We start from the raw sequence: 23,079 nt of genomic DNA, 5'->3' as shown, positions 1-23,079 counted from the left end.
CAGAGCGCGCATCCCGTTCCTTCTGTGACATCACCAAGTGTAGAAAGTGCAAAATGTGCAAAAAGAAATACAATAAGCAAAATGACACAGCAAGTTGGCAGCGGTGACAAATCATAAAAAAATAATAAAACGCGTCTGTAACAGACAGAGAAACAGCACCAACCTGTGGTAGAACAACCACTCTGATTAGTCCTGCGCCTACTGGCTGTCACCGCTGCCAAATGCTACGATGAATGTCCAGCGCTTCCTTTTCTATTCTTGCTGATGCACTGTGGGTAGCTTCCGGGTGATGCCGATGCGTTGCCTTTCGTAAACCCTCGGTGAAGGGCACCTTGCACATAGCGGTTCGTCCCGGCCAGTCTGCGGGGTTAATGGCGCAGTGGGTATACCTGCAGGGCTGCTTCCGATGCTCCGCCGCTTTCAAGCTTCCAGTGAAGGACAGCCTCGTGCTAGCAGTTCCTTGCGGTGAGTCCCAGGTTACCTCTAGTAGAACAACCACTCTGATTAGTCCTGCGCTTACTGGCTGGTGAAATGAGTGTATTACAGTGTCAAATTAACCCGGAGTCTGCCGCTACGGCGTGCCTCATACTCCTGTTGTGGTTTTGGCACGTAAAGCCCCATAAACCTTTTCCGGTTTAATACTTTTGCCACAGTGCGATGTGCCATGGGAGGCAATGCCTATGGTCAACCGTCTCAGAGGTTATGAAATATGGCGCACAACAACGCCTCAAGCAAACACTTCTCCCTGTGTGTTCTGTGTACTACACAAACAGCAGTGGTGCGCGCAAGGTAATGTTTAATACCAACTTATCAGTCTCGTGTTAGACTAAACATTGCCGTAATTTTAGGTTTATGTTCTCTCACAACGTTCTTTAAGCGCTCGCGGAAACAAGCGTGGACGAATGTTTGGAAAATGACGAAGCTAGTCGTCAGCGTAAGCTGCTTACCTTGTGAATAAGAAATCGTACACAAGGCCTTTGCTTCTTTTTTGGTTGTTGAGAGAGAGAGGTTAAACGTTGGCGAACGGAAACGGCCGAAAGTTCGAAGAACGTCATTGTTCCTTAACGTAGTAAGGTAAAACTGCAGCGTTGTATGCCAGGTCTTGCATGCTTAACCCAAACGTGACTTACTATACATATCGGCATCTCCCTGCACACTTTGACATCTCAAATAATCACACGGGGGTATATACTTTCTCGTGAAAATGGCGATTTGTGAGGACGACATGAAAAATAAAAATAATTTTTGCAAATTTAAACTGTGGCCTTGCGCCTGCTATTAGTTTACCATACTGCTGAAAGCTATGCGCCGCTATCAAGGCATGCGCTCGCCGTTGACAGTACAGACTGACGGCATATCTTGTGTAGCTATGCGGGAATTTGTTTAGCACCGTCTGTCCAGCTAATTTACGTCTCACGTGAGCTGCTTGAGAAAGTTCTTTACGAATGCAGGTTATTGTGTCAGAAGCTTCAAAAGCAGCTGTTCTGCTTTATAAAAATGCACGCCTTCCAGTGTCGCAACCAGTACTCGCTTCAACTGATAGGTGCAATGCACAGGGTCTGCGCCTGCGCGCAGCTTCTGGAGACTCCTGCATACCACTGCTATAGACCACTTTGTAGTCTCTCCATCGGCTTTGTCGCGGTCTTATGATTCCAATAGTTCAGCTTGCTGCGGTACTTTTACGAGCAGGTCCTGACGTGCAGCTAAGGCAATTGCAGAAGCCATTACTCGCGACATTTCAGCGACGATGGGGCGGCTGCCTTCCTGCATGAATTTTCACGGGTCAAGATGGCGGCCGCGAAAGATTTTTGCAACCCGGTTGGCCATATTTGGCTCTAAAGTTTGGCTCTACAGTTAAAGGTGGGAAAGCCACACGACTTGAGGATAGAAGCGCGGGGCACTGCCAGCAGTGTTTTAAAGTGAAGCACACCGTGTCGTAGGAGGTGGGGGTGGGTCACTGGGTGTGCATACGTTACAGGAGCGAGTTCGAGAAAAAACTCGATGCTAAAAACTAGTTTTTCCCGCACCGCGTCCAATGTACACAATGCCCTCTGGAGCTCCCTCGCCATCCCTACATTAGCCTATTGACAGCTGTAGTTATCCGTGACTCCCATCAGAAGCATTGCAGGAACTGCAGCTGCAGCGCTTCCCTTTCTATAAGGTGCGATTCCAGAGGGGCCGTAGATGGAACTGTAGAGAGAAGTGGCAGTTCCCATACAAGGGAGGCGAGGGGGGATGGGGGTGTAAGGAGAAGGCAAGCATAGCCTCGGTTTCAAGGGAAGTGGATAAGCTTACGTTTGTCCTGTGTTTCTGCTTCGTCCTTGTGGCGTTCTTGCGTTATATATCCCAGTTTATGATTAAACTACCAACACGCGCAAACTGGTTCCCTGCTCAAGGTACGGTTCAATACGTAGCTGCTGTTTCTGAAAACTATTTCTGAAAAATAAACACCATGCAAACTTGTCAGGCCGACAAACTACGCAGGGCGTACAGGAGCAGAGCCGCGTTAATTAATGCGCAATGCAACGTCCAAGCACCACTAGCGAAGCGGTCAGCCGTCACATCTACATTTCTGTGGCCGCCGGCGTAGCTTTTCGGCTATGGCATTGCTAGAGGCCGTGGATTTGATCCCAACCGTGGCAGACGGGGGCGGAATAGAAAACGCACGTGCACTTACATTTTGGGACACGTTAACGAACGTCACGGTGTCAAAATTAACCCGTAGTCCCCACTACGGCGTGCCTCATAACCCAATTGGGGTTTTGGCACGTCCAGTCCAATAATCCAATGTAAGTTTAATACGTCTGCCACAATGCGATGTGCCATGCGAGGCAATGATTATGCTCAACCCTGTCAGAGGTAATGAAATAGGGCGCACAACAACGTGTCAAGCAGCACCTTACAAACAGCAGTGGTGCACGCAAGGTAGTGTTTAATACCAACTCATCAGTCTCGTGTTAGACTACACATTGAATTAAGCTTTAGTCATCAACATCGGCGCTAATTATCGTCAATCAAACCATCCAGCACGGAATGCATCGTTTACATCGATTCCCACACTGCGTGGGATATGCATAAAATTTTCGTTCTCTTCATTTCTTTTCTTTATTTTTTAACTATCTGGAGAGTAAGTCAATCCGTGATACGAAGTTCTCGAGCCTAGACTTTACGCTTACGTGCCTTAGTACTGTGATAGAACCTATGATAGCCGTCTACCTATGATAATAACCAAGAACCTGCGTAATCGCCCTAGTTGCAGACGCTTAGTCTAGCACGAACTGGAATCTCTTGCCTGCTACCTTGAATGATTCACTATATGGAGGCGACTTGTGCATATGGGCATCTGACTCGAGTACTCAAGCCATTCATTAACATCTACAAGCTGGCTTAATGCTAATTAATTATATTTTTATGAGCAGAGGCATACTCATTTCGCATGAGAAATCTGCTGTATTTCCTTCTACAAGGAAATGCCTCAATAAGTTGGTGATAGTGCGTTGTAGTCGCAGCTCCCGAGGCGCACACGAAAGACTTCTGGCATAAACGTTGGTAGCCGGCGGTTTTCGCGTTACCTCAAATCAACGGTCAAGTCGCGATGAACACCGGCGGCGTCGTATTTACGCTAGTGCTATCCCAACCAGGATTCAATGCCCCGGGTGCATATTGAGCAATGTTGTGCGGAAGGAAGCGTTCGATTTCATTTTGTCGCCGAGAGGCCGATGTTAACAGCGGCCACTGCAGCGCCGACGTCCCCGCACTTGAGTTGCAGAACGCATGCGTCAGCAACGCCGTCAACCATTGCACACCTGGCTTCGCAATCCGGTGGTCAGGACAACATTCTCGGTCCAATGAACGGACGGGCGGTCATTTCGTTTTCGTAAGTGGCCATTCCGGCGCACCTGACAGACTGACGCTTCCAGTAGAACACTCGTTCGAAGTCGGTTGCGGATCAGCACTGCAAGTCTCCGACAAGGCGATGATGTCTGTTTTCGGCATTGCGTAATTCCCTTCAATGTCTGGGGCATGTAGACTGAACATTGAACGACACGACTGAGACGTGTCCGTTTCTTGCGGCTCGTTGGAGCCTGTCGATCGTCTGATCAAGTGCATAATTTCTGCTTTTTTAGGAGAATCATATCGTCACGCAGTATTCGATACGTGGTACCACAGCGATGCTTAAATGTAAAGTCATTGCCTCAATTTTTAGGTAGAAGCGTTGAACAGCTGTGGCACGCGATCGTACGACGTACACGAGCCGCAGAGGGTGCCTCTTATCCTAGTCGTACATGGCCTGTGATTTGTGGATGGTCATTGCATTGGCTTGTACTAGGGGAAAGCTGACCCTCTCGGACGTAAAGTTATCGCGCATGTACGAACTTAGGGTCACATTGCGCCTGCCTATGGCAACCCACTGGGGTCGTATTGCAGGCTGGCGCACTCTAGCGTGCTTTGCCTTGGCCATTGCGACGACACCCGCAGGTGCACCAAGAAACTCCCGAGTAAGTTGTGGCTAGTCGTTCTCTTTATTTCCTATGTAGCTTAATACAGCCGATATTGCTGTAGACTAACTGGTCAGTGTTGACTGTTGGAACGATTTGCGATACTCTATCTTGGAGCATTAAACGCATCAATCTTGGAGCAGCATATGCGAGTTCTGGCATCACTGATCATTCTGGCATCATTCCTCGTTGTTACAGACGGGAACCCAAAACCGTCGAGTTAGCGTGAGCCTAGTGGTCTAGAGCTTGACCGGCAGACAGAGGCCCAGTCGGTATAAACGGGCTCCCAGTTGATGCCATCGTGCTGCTGACTCCACATTGCAGTGGCTCACGAGTCGCGAGGGTGGTAACGAGTAACAAGAAGATTACATTACGTCGCTACGGTGCGTGGTCAGCTGTATAAGCTTCGTGACGGAGAATGACACCACAAACGCTCTAGCATCTGCTGAAGGCTGGATACCGTTGGAGGAGTCGTCTGTCAGAGCATTCGGAATGAAGGTCGCTAAGGTAAAGGAGCAAGCGAACACTCCTGGCTTGCGACCGACGCTCGGTACGGAGTAGTCCGTTAGCAACTCCGGTGTTTCTTAAACCAGATAAGACTACTGTCACTTTAAAATGGTATTGACAGTCCTGTCACCGGCAGGGCGGTTCAATTTTAATAGAAACCAAACAATAATATTGAGTAACCCTTAAAGGGCCCCTGAAACGGTTCGGACAAATTTTGTAGACGCGCACGGTACAGCTTAAGTAGGACATTCGCACCACAATTAAGATGAAGCGTTACGTATTAATGGAGCTACAAGCGATTAGAAGTTACCCACCTCCCTAGCCATTCTTTTCCTCCTCAACTCGTTCGCCGAGCGAGTGGGGCTAAGCTCCGCCTTCACTGGTTCGACGTCACGATGCGACGTCACATCGTCCACTTCCGGTTGTTTTGGAGCGCGTCCCCACCCGCGCGAGACCTCTCCGCTAGCCGCTAGGCCGTCGACCCCAAGCGGAGCTATCGAAGCAGCGTGCGTTGCGAGCAATCTGTCGTAGCCCCGAACGTGTCTGGTATTCCGGTAACCACCGGCAAGCTGATCATTTCGGCAAATGACTGGAGGCATAAACTCAAGCTGATGAACGAACTTTAGCGTAGACGCACGTGAGCGGCCTGATCGGTCTGCACGGTCCATACACTTGTTGGCGCAGCGCTTAACCAGCCAAACAAAGCGCTAATATTGCTCTAACCAAGTGTAAAACATTTTAAGCATTTATAAAAACAACGTGTTGATGATTACACTCCTGCGAAAAATACACACCAGCAGCAAAGAAGAATACACTTCGTTGCTGCTACAGTGTATGGTTGAGCTCTGTGCCACCAGGTGGCTGCACCATGCAGACCATTCACATTTGCCCTTCTGCTCATCTCATGGCTCATCCCGTTACGGCACAGTCAAGCGGCCAGGCCCTGTCCCCTTGCGCTTGCGTTTGCCCTAATACCGGACTCGCGAAACGCTATTGCGTTAGTAATCTTCCGGTGTAAAGTGACGGCCACAAACGCGCAAATCCTGGCGCCGATTGGATAGCAGCAGTCCCATGCGCAGCAGCCAGTTCGCTCGTACGCTGCCTTGCAGAGGGACACGATGTCGCAGCTTGACATACTGCCAGTCGCTACGTTCGCAGTCCACAAGGCAACAAAGTCGAATCATAGTGCTCGCGAAAAGACTGAGACCAACTCTGACCGCGGAGCTCTCGTCAAAATGGAGTACGTTGTACACAAGTAGACGACCATTGATGTTTGCCGGAAGTGCTTAAGTGTACTGAAAAATTTTTCTTGTGCATTCTCTTTATGCTACTTTCTTTTTATAAAAACAAGTTAACTAGCATTCCAACTATTACGAAGATCATTTGTTTACTATAAAGTTGGAAAAATTATCGATCACGCGCCCTGGTCAGCCAATCGAATAGCTCGCCTCACTGACGTCATATGGTTGATTTCGGTCATATGGGTAGGGGCGGCTTAAAATTCCGCCGAGCAGTGCGCTGCGATCGGCAGCGATGTGCATTTTTAAAACCTTATAATAAATTACACGCTTTACGCGGAGCACTTAGATGTGTCAATTAATGATCAGAAGGACTCAGTACGTTTGTAGACAATCGTCAAAAGTGTTTCAGGGTCCCTTTAAAAGAAGTACCGAAACTTAAACGCGTTCTTACCTCATGTAACGTTACGATGAGCCGGCGACGTGAGATCCTATACCACCACAGTGTAAACACGCAGAACGCGTGCTGGACACGCAATACACGTGCATGGCGCTAACGCAGAAAGCTGATGGCTTGTGATACCTCCCGACGACACAAGGAGATATGACAGTTTTCCCGGACAGCGTCGATTTCAGCGACAGTGGCAGCGTAGCTTTTGACGTCACAAACACAGGGTGTCTAGTTAAAGGATATGAGTAGGGAACTCGCAACCAATCTTTAAAATTTATCTCAGCAAACCTCAATGAGGGTCTTGCAGCCATATTGTTTGGCAGCGGTTGATAACGAGAGTGCAAAAGCGAGCATATATTCATATTTGTATTAAGATCAGGGGACGCCGAAAAATCGCCAGTGTTGCCCTTAAAGGTTTCCCAACCGCCACAGGCGCAGCATAGCGAAAGGCCCACGCATGCACAGGCACCGCCGACGACTGCCTCTGCAACGAGGAAGAGAAGGAAGGAATGCGCACAATAAGCGGCTTGCTCGCCGAAGGGAGACAGCACTGGCGAGCCCACGCCAACTCGAGGCCGTAGAGCGCGCCGGGGGAAGAAGGCGTGAATATGCGCGAAAAGACCGCCGTCTTTTCGCGGCTGCGGCATTCTAGGCGTAATTGCAATAGCAATCATACGGACACTCCAGGCGCATTTCTGCAGTCGCGTGATAAAGTCCAATGGCGATAACTGTCGGCGAGCGCCGTATGCTGTATGCGCGAGAGAAAGCTTGCGAGGGTGAGAATACTACTCATCCTTCGCTTAATAGGGCAGATGCCGCTGTCTGGCGGCAGCTGCAGACCAATTCCTTTCCTTGTCTACACATGCTCACATATCATCCCACCCTGTACCCTTCCTATTGTCCCCACTGTGGGGCCAAACCCACTGTGTATCACTCCATATGGCAATGCCCTAACCCTTCGAGTGTTCCTCCTATACCCAACCCTACCCTTTCCTCTTGGGAGTCTGCGCTGCTCAGCACAAGCCAGCAGGAAGAGCAATGGCCGATCCAGCCGGCTCGCGAAGTCGCGCATGGCAATGGAGCCCTGGACTGAGGGCCCCACTCATCGAGGAAATTTTCTACTTGCTTTGCGAAATAAATGTTTATTCTCTCTCTCTTGCGAGGGTGAGCCGGCGAACGCAGTTCAATCCAACACCTCGCGTCCGCCATCGAGGAACGCGAGCCGGAAGCGTGCCCTCTCCTGACGCCCGCGAGGCAAGGCAGCACCTCCTAGACATGTTCTAGTTTCTCTAGGGGCACGGGCGTCAAGAGAGGGAGGGGTGGAGGGGGGGGGGGGGCGCTAACTTGCCTCGGTGTCCTTCTCGATCGCCGCTCCGGAGGGTGGAGATAACCGCGGCGTCTCCTACGGCGTTGCGCACGCGAATGGCGGACGCCTTTGACGGACAGCGTAAGGACGTGTTGCTGGCGCTTGTGTGTCATGAAAGCCATCTGCCGTGGCGAAAGTGCGCGCCAGGGCGGGCCTCATCTTCGAGGCGATCTTTGATGTTTGTAGAGTGCGCGTAGTGCTGGTAGCTCGGAATGCGGTGTGCTTTCTGCGTTTTCTTCACGCTGAAGCGATAGGTGCACGAAAATCAAATCGCTTGCTGCTGTCCCGATTCCCGACTCCAGCATTTTTACAGCGGGTTTTTGCGCTCACCGAGCGAGATGTGTTCATGTTTACCTGTGGGCGCGTGGCCCAGTGCTTGTTAATTTAGATAAAACACGTTGGCGGGCGTGTTGGTTTCACTCCATTATATAATCTGTAAGCGCGACTGAACAACGACGTAGAAAGCAGCCGACGCGCAAAGTGAGCGCTATCTCTCGGTGGCTCCTTCTTTCTTCGTCCTCGTTCAGTCGCGCTTACATATTCTATCATTGTTGCTAATTTCGTTAGTAAGCGAATGTTCAAAGTTCATACGGTTGCTAAAACTACTATCCTTATTTGGTACAGCTATCCTCTACATTGCTACCCCAATCGGTGCTTCGCATTTCGGACGAAACTGCGACATTCTTTCAACTGTTGTGAGCGGCTCGGCGAACTTCAAACGTCAGGGCACTCGCCGTCGCTTTGGTGCCGTGACACAAATTGTTCATCTCATAGGCCAGTCGTAACACCGTCCAATCTTCGCAGCGTTTCTTGCCTTCTATGTAAATGGCCCATGGTTGGCGATACTCTTTCTCTTTGCGGTCAAAACATGCTATACAACGGAACTAACATCCCTTGAGCGAAACGCGCTGGTTATCTTAATTTGTGAAGCAACTGTTCAGCCGCTAAATATTTTGGGCACCGATTTTTTTCTTTTCTTCTACGCGCAGGTTATAGGTGAGACTATAGAAGGACTGCGTTCTGCGGGCGGCACATCGTTTCTCCAAACAAGCGGCCGGTGAACCATGTATGAATCCTCGCAAGCTGTCGTCACGAAACGTGTACCCGAAAGGGCCAGCACCGACTGGAATGGGTTGAACATTCCGTGCACCAAGAAGGATGGTGCGAGCTGCAGCTTAATGAAGCACCGTCGCGAGTTGAACAAGGTCCTCCTAGGTGCTTGCCTAGAGCTTGGGGAAGATGGGCGAGGAAAGAGCAGAGGTGCCGTCCTAGTCGCGCGTGGTGAGGCATGCACTTGCCATTACTCTGCATACGGCCCGGTGCAAGTCTCACGCGAAGCGAGGGCACTGGATCTTGCTGAGCGTCTACTCGCCGAGCATCGCTGCATCACAGCGATAAAATTCAAGGTGATTTGGATGGGTCGCGCCTCGATGCGTTCAGCAATAAAGCGCAATCGCTTTTTGAAAAGCATTACCTTCTGCCCAGCATTTCTATTATCACCTCGCGATGACGCAATCTTTCTCGAAATGCTAAATCCTGTCCCACAGCGTCATAATGTCGCCCTCAACGTCAATGAGTTCGAGGAGGAATGGGATTTCGACGTGCCCGTGTCCGGAAGGTTGCTCTGCTTGGGCATGGATCATCTGACCGCACTGGACATGTCATATGTTGAAATGACTGATACCCATGCGTGTTGGCTGGTCCGCCTGCTCACTGAAAACAAGAGCATCACTGAGCTGAGTGTCTCAGAATACGTGTTCGGCTACCGCGACGGAGCCTCTAACGCGCTGTTCGCCAGATACCTCGCGAAAGAAGACTGCGCGCTGCGAAAACTGACTCTCAAAACGGAGTTCGTTTACGACGGAGGGTTGCCCCTGAGGGAAATCATCGATGCAGTCTGCAATATGAACACACTGCGGGAACTCAACGCAGACATCGTCACGGCTAGCGAAGTATTGTAAGTATTGCTTATAATTGTATTACGAACCGACGGTACACCAACAGGGCATCTCGCAGCACATATTACGGGACTTTGGCTGCTTCGTCCTGTAATGGCCAACGTGTCATATAAGAAAATTTTAAGCATCATACTTAGTGTCAAATGTAATTTAATGGACACAAGTTAACACAATGCCCATATTATTGTATTTCATGCGCTGTAGCGAGCTTTTGAATCGTGGAGAGTTCAGCGAGCAAATTATTAATTGAGTATTTGCTAAACAGGTACAGTTTATTTGAAGTAAAGATTTCTTGAATTAAATCGCACTTCATGGTTTGAAATAAAGCGGGACATGTTGTTATACATTTCCTTGATGTCGAAATACGATTGGAAATTACATGATTATTAACGAGTTTTGCGTCACTGCGAGTTTAGTTATCCTTTTGGACTTCCTATTGTCATTTAAGATTGCCATTGGCGTCGTGTATTCAAGCTGCTGTTGTATTCCTCACTCTAGACCACACCAGTCAGTTGTCATTATTAAAATTGAACTTGCCCTTATAGGGACCCTGAAGCGCTATTTAAGTGAGTATTATTACCTATCATTTTCAAATCACCGCTACTAATTGCGAGTGGAAATGATGAGCAGCACCGGAGAAAAGATCAAACTTGGTTCTGGTTGAATTTTGTGCCGGAACTTCAGCCCCTGATTTCAGTGTGACCTCTTGGATATTAACTTGCTTTTTTTTTTCGTTGACGCCGTTTCACTGACGAGACGGTTGCCGACAGCTTGTGGATCTTTTGGAATATAGTGTCGCAGGGTGTCTAACAATCTGACGTTTCCAAATTTCCCGAGTTGTCCAGGTTTTCCCTGAGCACCTTTGCGAAATTTCTTGAATGAGCCTGAACATTGTTTATGTCAAGGCAGGCTGACACGATATTGCTGGATGCTGCCACTTTCTAGTAAGCTTCTTGGAACAAAAACATGACTTAATCCAGTTGGAGTTATGAGTAATATCTATTTTGTTTAAACCTAGGGCACAGAGAAAAAAATTGTAAAACCAATCTCAAGTTGAGTCGAACTTTTTCAAATACGAATGAAAAGGAGATGCATACATGAGTAAATATTTTTTTAATATGAGCTATGTCTATCAACTGATTGCAAACTCATCGGTATGAGGCCTCAACGTTGTCCCAACTAAGATTCTCTCTCAGCAACTCGAATGTCACCCTGAACTGTCCTGACATACTCTCAGCCCGTACACAACATCTCAGTGTTGGCTTTCACTCTTTAAAGAGTTTATTATGGTTTGAATGAGGGACTGCATCTCGGCGTCAGCCAACACTTTGTTTTGTGAACTCAAGCCCCTTGAAAGAAGCGCTGGCACGCTTCCTTAGCTCGATTTAGATACAAGTCTGCCCTTCCCGGAACAACAAGACCGCTTAACCACGATCAAGGAGTGGGTCCAACGCGTCAAACAACCATATGACGCCAACACTAAAGTGTACCAAACCGATACCGACACGCCAGCAATCGACAACCATCTCATACACTTATGGGAAGCATGCAGAGGCCTCACAGAAAAATGGTGCAAACAGAAGCTAAGTCGCAAACTTAGACTTAGGATTTCAAACGTCACTAAACAGGCCAGGAATTATGCCCTGAAGGTTCACAGGGACAATTGGCGCACGATCTGCGATTCGCTTAAAGGCACGCTAAGCACCAAAAAGACGTGGAACATACTCCGCAGCATCATCGATCCTTCAAATACCAAAACAAACAAACACAACCCTACAAAAGCTCGTTGGCGAATATCCGGGAACCCAGGATGAACTCATACAGGAACTCCAGCAAACTTACACGGTAATACGGACCGGGCTTTCGAAACCATACCCTCAATATCCGGGACCTCTGAACGAGATATACTTGATGCACCCATCATGTATGCCGAGGTATACGCGGCAGCACAGAGCTTAAAGATAAACACGGCACCGGGTCCCGACAGGATCACCAACGCCATCTTGAGAAACCTAAGTGTTGAAACCCTGCGAGCCTTTACGAAGCAGCTGAACGAAGAAATATGGACAGCGGGCGGAACATTAACCGAGGAGTGGACTACAGCTCACATAGTCGCTATACCCGAACCGGTGAAACCGCGCAGGCTCGATCAACTACGACAGACCTCGCTCACGTCTTGCCTGTGCAAGCTTCTTGAACGAATTGTACTCACTCTAATAGAGCAACACATGGAAGAACATGGACTACACCCCAATTGGGTGTACGGACTTCGGAAAAGCATGTCAGCACAGGATATCTTCCTCCTCTTCAAAGAAAAGATCTTCAACCCACAACCGGGCAGCAACAACATACTCCTTGCCGTCGACGTGGAATAAGCACTTGATAATACAGCACACGAAACCATCCTAGCTGGCTTCGCCGCCATAGGATGCGGAGAGCGAGTATGCCATTATGCCGTGGCTTTTCTCAGCCACCGCAATGCCCGCATCGGCATAGCAGGCCTACAGTCAGACATATATACTCTACCGCAGAAGGGTACTCCGCAAGGATCAATAATATATCCTTTCCTCTTCAACATAGGACTTAGAAAACTTGCTTTGCAACTGGAAAACATCTCAAAATTCGGATGTGCCTTCTATGCCGACGATATCACCCTGTGGGCAACCAAGGGTTCATACGGCGACAGAGAAAACACATTAATCACAGCCATCAGACACATCGAGTCACACCTAATCACAGCAGGAATGAGGTGTGCCCCTCACAAGTCGGAGTACCTTCAAGTCCACCCCAAGCAAACTAAGGAACATCGAGTACCCATCACCAATGCACCTCGAGATTGCCGGGCAACGTATAAAGCGCGTCCCGACCGCATGCATACTAGGTATGCTCGTACAGCAGAACAACGGCATAAATGCAGCCTCAGATAAATTAAATCACGATATAAGAAGCATCGCATCACTCATCGCCAGAGTAGCGTGCAGCAAAGATGGTTTCACAGAGGACGAAACCTTAAGACAAGCCCTCGTCATCAGGCGCGTCACGTACGCACTCCCGTATCAAGTCAATCGCAAAAGCGAGACAGAGCGCATGGACACTCTTATAAGAACAGTGTTCCAAACGGCCTTACAGCTACTGTCAAGCCCAAGCCCAAAGAAATTACTAGCGCTAGGCGTATACAGCACCTTTGAGGAGCTAGCAAGTGTCACGCTCATAGCGCAGAGGGAGTGCCTCAACAAGACTCAACAGGGAAGACACCTTCTTCAACGGCTAGGGTAACCGCTGACACCTCAGTGCTGCAAAGAAGAAACACAACTCTTGCCTAACCACATTAGAGAGAACATTGTAGTGGACCCTATCCCCAAGAACATGTACCCCACCCACAATCAAGAGAGAAGAGCAGCGCGTGCCCGCATGTTGCACAAACGCTGTTTCAGAGACACAGATACGTACTACACTGACGCTAGCCCGTATTCCTCGTCGCCACGTTGCGGGCCCAAATACACACTCGCCGTTGTCAAACAGGGGAACCTGGTAGCCTCCGCCTCCATCCGCGCCACATGCAGCGCAGCAGCAGAAGCAGCAGCGATCGCTCTCGCACTTCGCGACGCCGAGAGCAAGGGAAGGTCCACCCGCCTCTTTACGGACTCACAAGCAGCGTGCCATTTATACATGAATGGAACACTTCCTATACAAGCCATTCGAATCTTGGGTCGCTCACTAGAATGAACACACGGTATCGTCTGGTGCCCTGGGCACGAAGGCCTGCGGGGCAACGAAGAGGCGGACTGCGTAGCTCGGGGTCTCACTACCCGAGCGTTAGACCACACCGTTCTTCAGCCCCTGACAGACCGACGAGCGACCCACGAGTTAATAACGACAAGTCCACAAATACTACAGGACCAACGTCTCGGAAGAACACAATACGCTCCCCCACACAAAGCTCTCAATAAACTCCAGGCAAGGGACTGGCGCCGCCTGCAAACTAACACATACGCACACTTGTCTCGTCACGCAATCTCCCCAAACAGTTATACGTCCCGAACATGTCCCTGGTGTTGCAACCACACAGCGACACTCGCGCACGTAACACGAATTCACCGATAGTCCGGGCGACGCAATTTCACCACGAGTCACAACACACAAACTCATTACGTGGTCTTGGGAGGCGAGACTCTCCCAACTGGACCTGGGAAGCCAACTGGCGACCCTCGACCAGGCCTGGCGACCCGCGATCGCCAGTGGAGCCCTGTCAGAGGGAAACACCCTGGAATAAGCCGCGCAATGGTTTCTGCAATAATAAAGTTCCTCCTCCTCCTCCTCCTCCTCCCGTTAATTCCTCAGCGCGTTGGCCCTTTCTGTTCTCATCCTCCTTCTGTCACGCGTTCAACCCATGGATCCTTTGAAGCACCCTATTGGTCAGTTGTAGTGAGCGTGTGATTTTTCGGACTTCTAGGGGGCGCGCAAAAACATCCGAAAAATCGTGCAGCCCTAAAAAAATGAATGCATGTCTGTAACTGCCCGTAAGCGCTAAAATTGCCACAGGCACGTCAGAAAAAGCTCTTAAGGCCTGCCAGTACACTTATTAACCATATCGGTGCTCATACTGTGAAAGGAGACGGGGGTGCGCGCGTGTATAATTAAGGAATACACTCCCTGCCCGGTGACAATTGCCCCTTCCCACGCTTATTATCCTTCACCGCGTAATATTGCTTTACCAAGGCAAAGCTAACTTTCGGTGACGACTAACATTACGCAACGCGCTGTGATCTGCGAGCTTCGAAGCCAATCGCGAGGATTACAAAGGTGGAGTCAGTGCCTTCGCTGACAGAGGCGAATGCATTCAATGAAAAACAGAGCACCGCACTGCAAGAAGCTTAATAGACAACGTAGAACAAGCTAGGCCTAACGTTGCCGCGGTGGTGGCTACGGCGGCCAGCGGATCTGCGTGGGAGAGTGCCGGTTCGAGGTGGCTCGATAAGCAAAATGGCGGCGGTTGCGGCTTCGACCATTGCCATTTCAGACCTGCAGTCAGGGCAATATACATTGACTATGTGGTGTACATGGTGGTGCCGCAAAGCCGTGCGAATTATCGGGCATGTTCGAAACATCGGGCGTCTGGAAAATCGGTCCTTAACCGATCAGGCAATACCTCGTGCCGATGACACGGCGTCAATAACGATTCGCTACAATTCCTCTGTTACTGGAGCCAGCATTAACACGAATTTCTTTCCCTTTCAATGAATTTACAGTTAATTTGCACTGATAAAACAAAAATTCCCCGAGTTTTCCCTGAGTATTTCCAGACTATTCAATTACATTGAGAATTCCCGGGTTTCCCGGTTGGTAGACACCCCGAATGTGGTCCTTATTTGTTGAAGCATAAATTATCTTCTATACATGCAGATACTTCGATTTCACTTTCTTGCACTGAATGTATTGGAGCTCGAAGTAGCTTTTTACTTGAGGCATAATTTTTCAACAAATATATTTTTTTTTCTCCACATGTGCTTCCAGCATTAGTACGGTAACCCTCTTCACCGAAGTCATCACACGGAGTGCCACAATACGGCGGCTGAAGCTACCTTCGACGTTATGCGAATGTATGGCGTCATCGTGGAATCCAAATCTCCAATTTCCGGATCCCCAATCCGCGAGGTGCATGGAGTCCTTGTGCCAAGCCCTGCAGAAACCGAACTCGACGCTCGGCCGGCTCTGCATCGACATGCGGACTTTCGGAGAAGCAGAGTGCAACGCCTTCTTCCGTGCAGTCGCGGACAACAAGGCACTCAAGACGGTGGTCGTCGACACCTTGCCTTGCATCGACAGACTCGACAGAGTCTCCAGAACTATACGAGAGCAAGGACTCGATGACCGCGTTGTCGTCAAGGGACGATGCGCGCACGACAACACAAGGCAGCTGCAGCAATGCCCGCAAATCTGCAATGCAACCATCAATGCGGTGATCCGAATTGGCAACCTCCCGCGCTCAATAATCCCATCTTTACACGTTGTCAGTGGTTGCCATCACATAACTTCGCTGTGGGTTAAATGCAATAGCTGCGAACGCAATGAGTATTCCGCCTTGACAGCATATATAAGGGGCGCTACCGCGCTCACTGAGGTATACATAGAACTGGCTGTCTCGAAGGTCCTTTGGGCTAGCCCGGAGCGTCGGCATGTGGAGGGAGAACTGGTGTCAGCTCTCGCTTCTAACACCAAGCTAGTCAGGGTCAACCTCAAGGGATTGCAGCTGTCGTACGACGACTTGAACGTACTCGCGCGAGGCGCTAGCAGCAGCCTCAACCTCACCGAATTCACCGTGAGTCCTCATTGCATCATTTACAACGGGTATGATGTCTTCAGGCGCGACTGTTCTGCACACGTGACGGAAGCGTTCCTCGAAGAAGCCAACCGCAAGGAAGGCGCACTGGCGGACATCCTGGTATGACTCTGTTCTATTTCTTTTTTTGTCTGTTCGTGATTACAAGGAAAGCGATAACCTACTAAATAAAGCGCACACAACGGACTCTCCACATTGAAAATTCTGGCAAAGTTGCTAGGCAAAACTCTTGATTTTCATTAAAATATTCCCTCATAAACGCCAGCATTCTCCACAATCTGCGCATATGTACAAAGACTGATAACATTGTTTGGGGACTGTGAGTGCTTACAAATTTATAAAGTTAAATACTGCCATAAAAGTACGCTACAAGTAGGCACAGACTAATGTACCTCTTATCCATGATTCACATACTAGCTGAGTGATGAAATCGCCAGAGTTCCCTGTCGGAGACTCCGTGGGACTTACGGAATTAAACTTGGTGCCGATTAATCGAACAGTAAGCGTCGCGTGGTCGTTGTTGCATAGACGGCGGCGCACTGCGCACTTCCTTGCCTGCACCTTTTAAACTAATGAAGTGCATCGTTAAGTCTCCCACATGTAAAATATTCGCTCCCACACTTCATGAAATTCAACTTGCTTTTCGCATTACATTCACGCAAAGACGCTTTTACGCAGTATGCGAACCGCGCATGGCCGCACCGCGAGACAACGTTACTGCGAAACCGGTGAAGTACTCGAAACTGGTTGCGGCAGAACTATTATTTTTTTCTTTCGGCGTCCCTAGCCACCTTGTAATCCCCATCTTCACCATTTGCCTAAACGCGAACAAAAAGAAATTTACAACGGATCTCCCAGCCAATCATACCAGCCAATCAAATGTGACGGGTCTCCCAGCCAATCAAATGATCAAATGAGCCAATCAAATGAGCCAAACGGATCTCCCAGCCAATCAAATGTGAACTCCGTTCCACTGGAGCAATGTATATTGATATGTAAAACGTGCTAACCACCATGTATTCGCGGAACATCGAGGCTGAGTAATTAGTGCAAGGCTTAATTCACGCTGATTCTCAAAGAAGTGAAAAAGGGTAATGCATTTCGTAGGCGAGGAGGAGGAGCATTGCAGTGCACGAGGGTTACATTACGTGGGCATTAGAAAACAATGTGTTCTCGATAAGATGGTGGTGGTGTCCTTCTCGTGATTTTCCTCGCTGTCATCCTCATGAAAACGGCGTCGGCGGCACAAGAGGCCCTACTTGACAATGATGATGATTAACCTCATACAAGGTGCCTAACCACGATAAAATATGCGCCTAAATTTAAAGTTATTGGTGGAAAACAACCTGAACAGCTTCGCCAACGTCGATGTTCAACAGCGACGTCTAAGCGTCAAACGTCGCGCGCATATCTCGAAGGGCCGCACTCCGTTATTTCGCTCATCGCATCAGTTGTAATGGGAGACGTTGGCTCCACAATCTGCTTGAAAGTCTCAGGCGGGAACTTCGTACCGAGTCACCGAGCCATAAAACCATGAAGTGTTTTAACAGCGCAACGATTCATTCACCGGCATCCTGTATGCTGATACAAGAGCCAAATTAATGAACGATGGAAGGAGATTTAAAATTGCTAAGACATTTCAAAAGCCATGCTGGAGTGACTAGACATTGCAGTAAGACTTTCTGCTAACGAACGAAGGAAATACGAACTGTCCCTTTTACACACATAAAAAAAACGATTCACCAAGTTTACCTGAAATATATTTAATTACTAAGACGTTGAATGGTCGCGAACAAAAGAAACGGTTACCATTTGCCTTTGGAATAATAACGCGAACATAATCGACAAAGCCGTACATCCACAACGTCAGCATTACGCAGGCGTTGCTCGCGTAATATATATATATATATATATATATATATATATATATATATATATATATATATATATATATATATATATATATATATATATATATATATATATATATATATATATACACACACACACACACCAGGCAAGGACAGTAACCATTCCTTGGGGACACGATTCATGACAAGCGTGTTCCACTTTGCGGTGCATGCTTCAACATCCGTAGGGGTTGACCGGGCTTGCCTCGCATAAATGCTGAATTACACTACCAAGCTGTCGTGTCAGCACATGCCGAATCCCGCGGCCCATTGCATTTGCAACGAGGCATGTGTTACGCACAACGGCCATCACGATGTGACAGCATGCTCGCCAATCACGTCGGATGCTTGCGTCGACAGCACACTTGCCAAAATGTGTTGAACGAATATATTACGTACTTTTATGGAGTGAAGAAATCGGGAAATTTGGAAGATACAGTTTGAATCAGCTCGCACGGAGGTGATTGGATGTCGCTGTGAGAGGCCTTCGTGCTGCAGATGACAGAAAAATGGACCGATGATGATGATGACGATGATGAAGGTGATCTTTCTGCGCACACAATAGCGTCCGCCTCTAATGTTTGTTTGCTCTATGTAAAATCCTGTGGTTGCACTGGATCGCGATTAACTTCAAAATGCTCATAATCACGTTGCGTAGACTTCATATCGGCAATCTACGAGATTAATTCTGCGACGAAGCAAGCAATGCTACGATCAAGACGGCGCGTCATGTTTTCATAGTGTATGCACGGCCACCTTCAATTTCCTTATCGATTTGCACGCGCTATCCATTTCAGTGCCGTTTTTGCGTACACTATAGAAGTGCGGGGAAGGGTTTAGTTCCGCAGGCTTACATTTCTCTGGCTTTCACAACCGTGGTTCCTCTCTGTACACGCAGGAAGTGGCCAGGAAGAATGCATCCGCCATCTTGGACGCTGCAGACTTCGTGCTGGGCGAACAAAATGGCTTCGAGGGTGCGCGCGCCCTCGAGCTGATGCGTGACCACCCGCGTCTCCTCGAAAGGGTGATGGAAGGTGCTGACGTCACTAAAGCCGAAGCCAAGAAGAGGATCCGCAGCGCCCTGCTCCGCGTCCGCAGGAGCAGCATTGACGAATTTATGACAATGACTGGCGTCGTCAAGGAGGCGGTGCAGTGCCTCAGTCATCCCGGTGCCAGGAGGCTTCAGCTCACCGACATTGGCCACGACTGCTGGCTCCACATTCGAAGTTTCCTGAAGATAGCGGACGTCGTGTCACGCTGAGCCAGTTTAGGTCAGTGAAAACAATCTACCGGCTTTTTTTTTTCGTCGTTTTTGTAGCGTCAGGGTTTGAAGGAATAGCTCGTTTAACACAGCATGACGGACTTGAATGTGACTTATTTATTCCTGGTACGATCGTCATTAGAATTCTGATGACTCAATCGCGAAGCTCGGATTCATTTTTTTATGTGCCACATAATTCCTTTGATAGTATAAAACGCACAACCTCAGAAGGCGCATATATCGTAAATATTCAATATCTTCTTGGATAGCATCTCAGTTACACGGGGGATAAAAAAAATTACCGTCTTATTTATACCTTTACTTTTTTTCCATACATAACAATAAATTTCTAGCGACATCACTGATAACCCGATCGTTCGTCAGTGATGGTTGTTGGTCTTTCTTATTCATTCATAGCTCTACAGGCGAGAGAGTTTTTGAAAGGTGAACATGCTCTCCCGGTTATGCCGGCCTTGTTAGCTCGGTTAGTGAGAATAAAATATTATCACGAGGAATAGAATGAAGGGGAAATTTTTAGGATAAACAAGCTTGACACTTGAGATTCCGTGTAGCATTTGCCAATTTTTTTTGGTATAGATATATATAAAGGAAAATTGACATGCCATTTCATCTAGCCATCTGTTGCATTAAACGAATGTCTTCGGCATGTACTATATAAAAACATACCAATAGCGCTAAACGAACCTAGAACATGTTTCGTACTAGCTGGTGTACAGACTACATTTGGTTTCATTTATCAGGAGATCTGTGTATCGCGATGTCATAATGCGGAAAGTGGGCACAAGGCATGCAAACACCGATCTATCGGTGCTCTGCTGTGCTACCAAGCAAGGACACGCAGTGAGTAACCATGTAGGAAATCAGTAAGCACTTTACATGACGTAATTTATTTTTCATTAATAGACCTGATAATGGCCATCTCCTTTTCTTAACGCCTTTATTTCCAAGGCCCGCAAGCTACCACAAGTTAGAGGAATAAAATGGCAGTGAAAAGGCCAGTTGGTGGTAGTTAATACTTTCTTCTTGCTCTATGTGTATAGTACAAAAAACCGAGACCCCAAGTTATCATGCGCAAACTTCAACTACTGTCAATACTGTAATGACACAGAGACGCAAACGGAACATGCAAGGTCGAATTGGTTGAAATATTAGACTTCAGCAATACATATTTTATTCGTAAATAAAACAGAGCTTTGATAAACTAGAAAGTGATGAAATATCACGACCTCTTATTTTGAATGAGTTGGCATGCACGAATGCTTTTCTTTTCTCCACAACCTGCAGTGTGAGACTGCGACGACTAAGGGTGTTCACACATTTGTATGGTTATCACTTTCTCGTTGTGTTGTTAATGCTAATCAATAAATCTTACCAATATCTGCTTCATTCTGCAGTCTTCGGCAGCAGAGGTAGGAAGCCCTAGGGGAGAAGAAACCAAGGTGGCTCCTCCTGCTGGCGTCGAAGTACGGCTGTAAATGGGGGCTGTTACGTTTCCACTAGTAGGGCTCGGTTGTGCACCTATTGACTTTTCACGTCCGTTACATCGCCGACCCAGCAAGGTGTTAGGAAGCCATTGAACACGGTTTGCCATCGCCGATCTGGAAGTGTTCCAGCGTGGATTCACTGTGTGGTGGCGTTGAAGCAGTAGAGGAGGCGTCCGTTCCTTTTCGTTGTATTACTTCACGCGACATGAATGGCGATTGGAGTTTGCTTGACTCGTGCCAAGTTCGCAACGATAGTGGCGTGCCCATCTTTCTTTATTGACCCTGATTTCAGAACTGAAACAGAGCTTAGATGTATATCTGTCTCACCCGATACTATGTGCAGCTGTTGTTTTAATTTGCATTGTGCACGTCGGAGCGAGTGATTTGAGGCACTTATTAGGCGCTAGTGTTCTGCAAAGTAATTTCCATGGTTTTATTGCGGTAATTAGTAACATGCAATAACGAGGACATGCGTCTTCCAGCGTGTGTAAAACCATGTGTTCGAGTGCCGAGACCATTCTTCTGCTCTTGTATCACTCTGTCCGTAAAGAGTCAATTGTCAGTGTTGTACTGTGCATTGTAATCGTCATGCCTGACGAAAGTAAGAAATAATCCATGCATGTTTCTGAAGTGGAGCCCGAGCTAGCATTTAGAGCTGGAATCAGTTCGCTACAAGCATTGAATGTGAGAGACTGGAGACGAGAACTCGAACGTATTTAAATTGAATGTGACGGAGTTTTGTTCATTTCCCATACCCGATTCTCATTCCTTTTTGAAAATATTGTACCTAAGTTTTTTTTTATACATAAGGGTAAAGTCAAGTGTACAGTACCACGCTCTCGACATAAACTGTCAGGTATAGTTATATTATCGCACTTATTACCTCGGTATGTAATGCTACATCGACAGTCAGAAGGCGTTTCGTTCTTGAACTAAATATAGCACAGTGTGTATAGAAGTTCTGCTGATCAGTTCTGCAGTTCTGATCACTAACCACGCATTAATGCTACTGTGGTGCAACTCAACAGACACAATTAGCTTCCCAGACCGAAAACAGAAGTGACGTTAGGATTAGCCATGTATATAGATTGCCTAGCTCTATTACGATGACATATTGACACAGTATATGTCAACCGCATTTAAATGGGGGGCGGAGGGCAGTGAAGGACTAGGCGTAGGGACAATTTCTAGTAATTTCGCCAGCATAAGGCAACTTTCGTTCACGCAGGCACCACTCAAGTTGTTTTAGCAGCAGAATGTCATAGCCACAGTAGCACGTGAGTAAACTGGAGGGCAAGTTCGTTGTGGAAAGATTTGTGTTTTTTGTTGCCTGTAAGTAAAAATCGCAATAAATGAGCGTGTCATGGCAAAAAGACTGTTTGTGGCCTTTTATCGAGTACAGTGCATGCTGTGTATACTAGAAACGCAGAAATTTAACACTCCCAGGGTTAGTTTTGCAGCAATGTGCAGATACCCGGGATGGTGGATGGCAAAACGGCGCCACGGTAGCTCAAATTGTAAGAGTATCGCTTGGTCCACTTTCGTGTCCATTAATTTATCATTTCTTTATTTGAGTTAATAAGTACGAGTGATTTACGCTATGTTGTACTTGGTGCCTTTCTTTGTTGGTTTCTTATGATACAGTTAATAAAAATGGAACCCCTTGGTTCCCTTTCTTCTCATTCATTACATTACGAGGGTCACGAATCCGGCAACATTGATGCCTTCATGTAACTTGTGCGCGTTGATTGATCGTTTGCCGTCACCCAAATAGATCACTGATTCGTGACGCCTGCGACAAAAAAGATGTTCAACATCCGACGCCTAGGTTCGTGAGCGGTGGCGCTGGCTAACACTCCCAGGGTTAGTTCTAGCAGTAAACCGCAGAGAGTGAATGACAAACCGGGGTCGCCGCTGTAGCTCCATAAGTAAGAGCATGGGAGGCGTGATGCTAACACATCGGTTCGAATATCAGCTACGGCGAGTCCTTCATCCACTTTCATTTCTATTAGTTTCTAATTGTTTAAACTAGTAAGTGTGTAAT

The 23,079-nt window shown here is 47.9% G+C and overlaps 1 protein-coding gene across 2 annotated transcripts; it reads left to right on the top strand.

Moving 5' to 3' along the window:
• The first annotated feature begins 110 nt into the window (after positions 1 to 110).
• Positions 111 to 22,701, top strand: LOC139052835 (uncharacterized). Of its 2 annotated transcripts, XM_070529983.1 has the most exons (5): positions 130 to 465; positions 9,051 to 10,018; positions 15,534 to 16,461; positions 19,168 to 19,540; positions 20,946 to 22,701. In XM_070529983.1, exons 2-4 carry the CDS (start codon positions 9,126 to 9,128, stop codon positions 19,528 to 19,530), a joined length of 2,184 nt encoding a protein of 727 aa, XP_070386084.1. In that variant the 5' UTR covers positions 130 to 465; positions 9,051 to 9,125; the 3' UTR covers positions 19,531 to 19,540; positions 20,946 to 22,701. The 2 variants fall into 2 exon arrangements, with proteins under 2 accessions (XP_070386085.1, XP_070386084.1); XM_070529984.1 differs by lacking the exon at positions 9,051 to 10,018 and having other exon boundaries at positions 111 to 465.
• The last annotated feature ends 378 nt before the right edge of the window (positions 22,702 to 23,079 follow it).

The sequence above is a fragment of the Dermacentor albipictus genome, unplaced genomic scaffold, assembly GCF_038994185.2.
Source record: "Dermacentor albipictus isolate Rhodes 1998 colony unplaced genomic scaffold, USDA_Dalb.pri_finalv2 scaffold_39, whole genome shotgun sequence".
Taxonomy (NCBI): domain Eukaryota; kingdom Metazoa; phylum Arthropoda; class Arachnida; order Ixodida; family Ixodidae; genus Dermacentor; species Dermacentor albipictus.
The sequence above is the reverse complement of the archived record's forward strand: the minus strand, read 5'-3'. Positions and strand labels throughout refer to the sequence as shown.

Coding starts and splice junctions, on each gene's coding strand:
- LOC139052835 (XM_070529983.1), top strand. CDS start 9,126: ATGTATGAATCCTCGCAAGCTGTCGTCACGAAACGTGTACCCGAAAGG. Junction 10,019..15,533: donor GTCACGGCTAGCGAAGTATT/GTAAGTATTGCT, acceptor ATGTGCTTCCAG/CATTAGTACGGTAACCCTCT. Junction 16,462..19,167: donor GCGCACTGGCGGACATCCTG/GTATGACTCTGT, acceptor CTGTACACGCAG/GAAGTGGCCAGGAAGAATGC.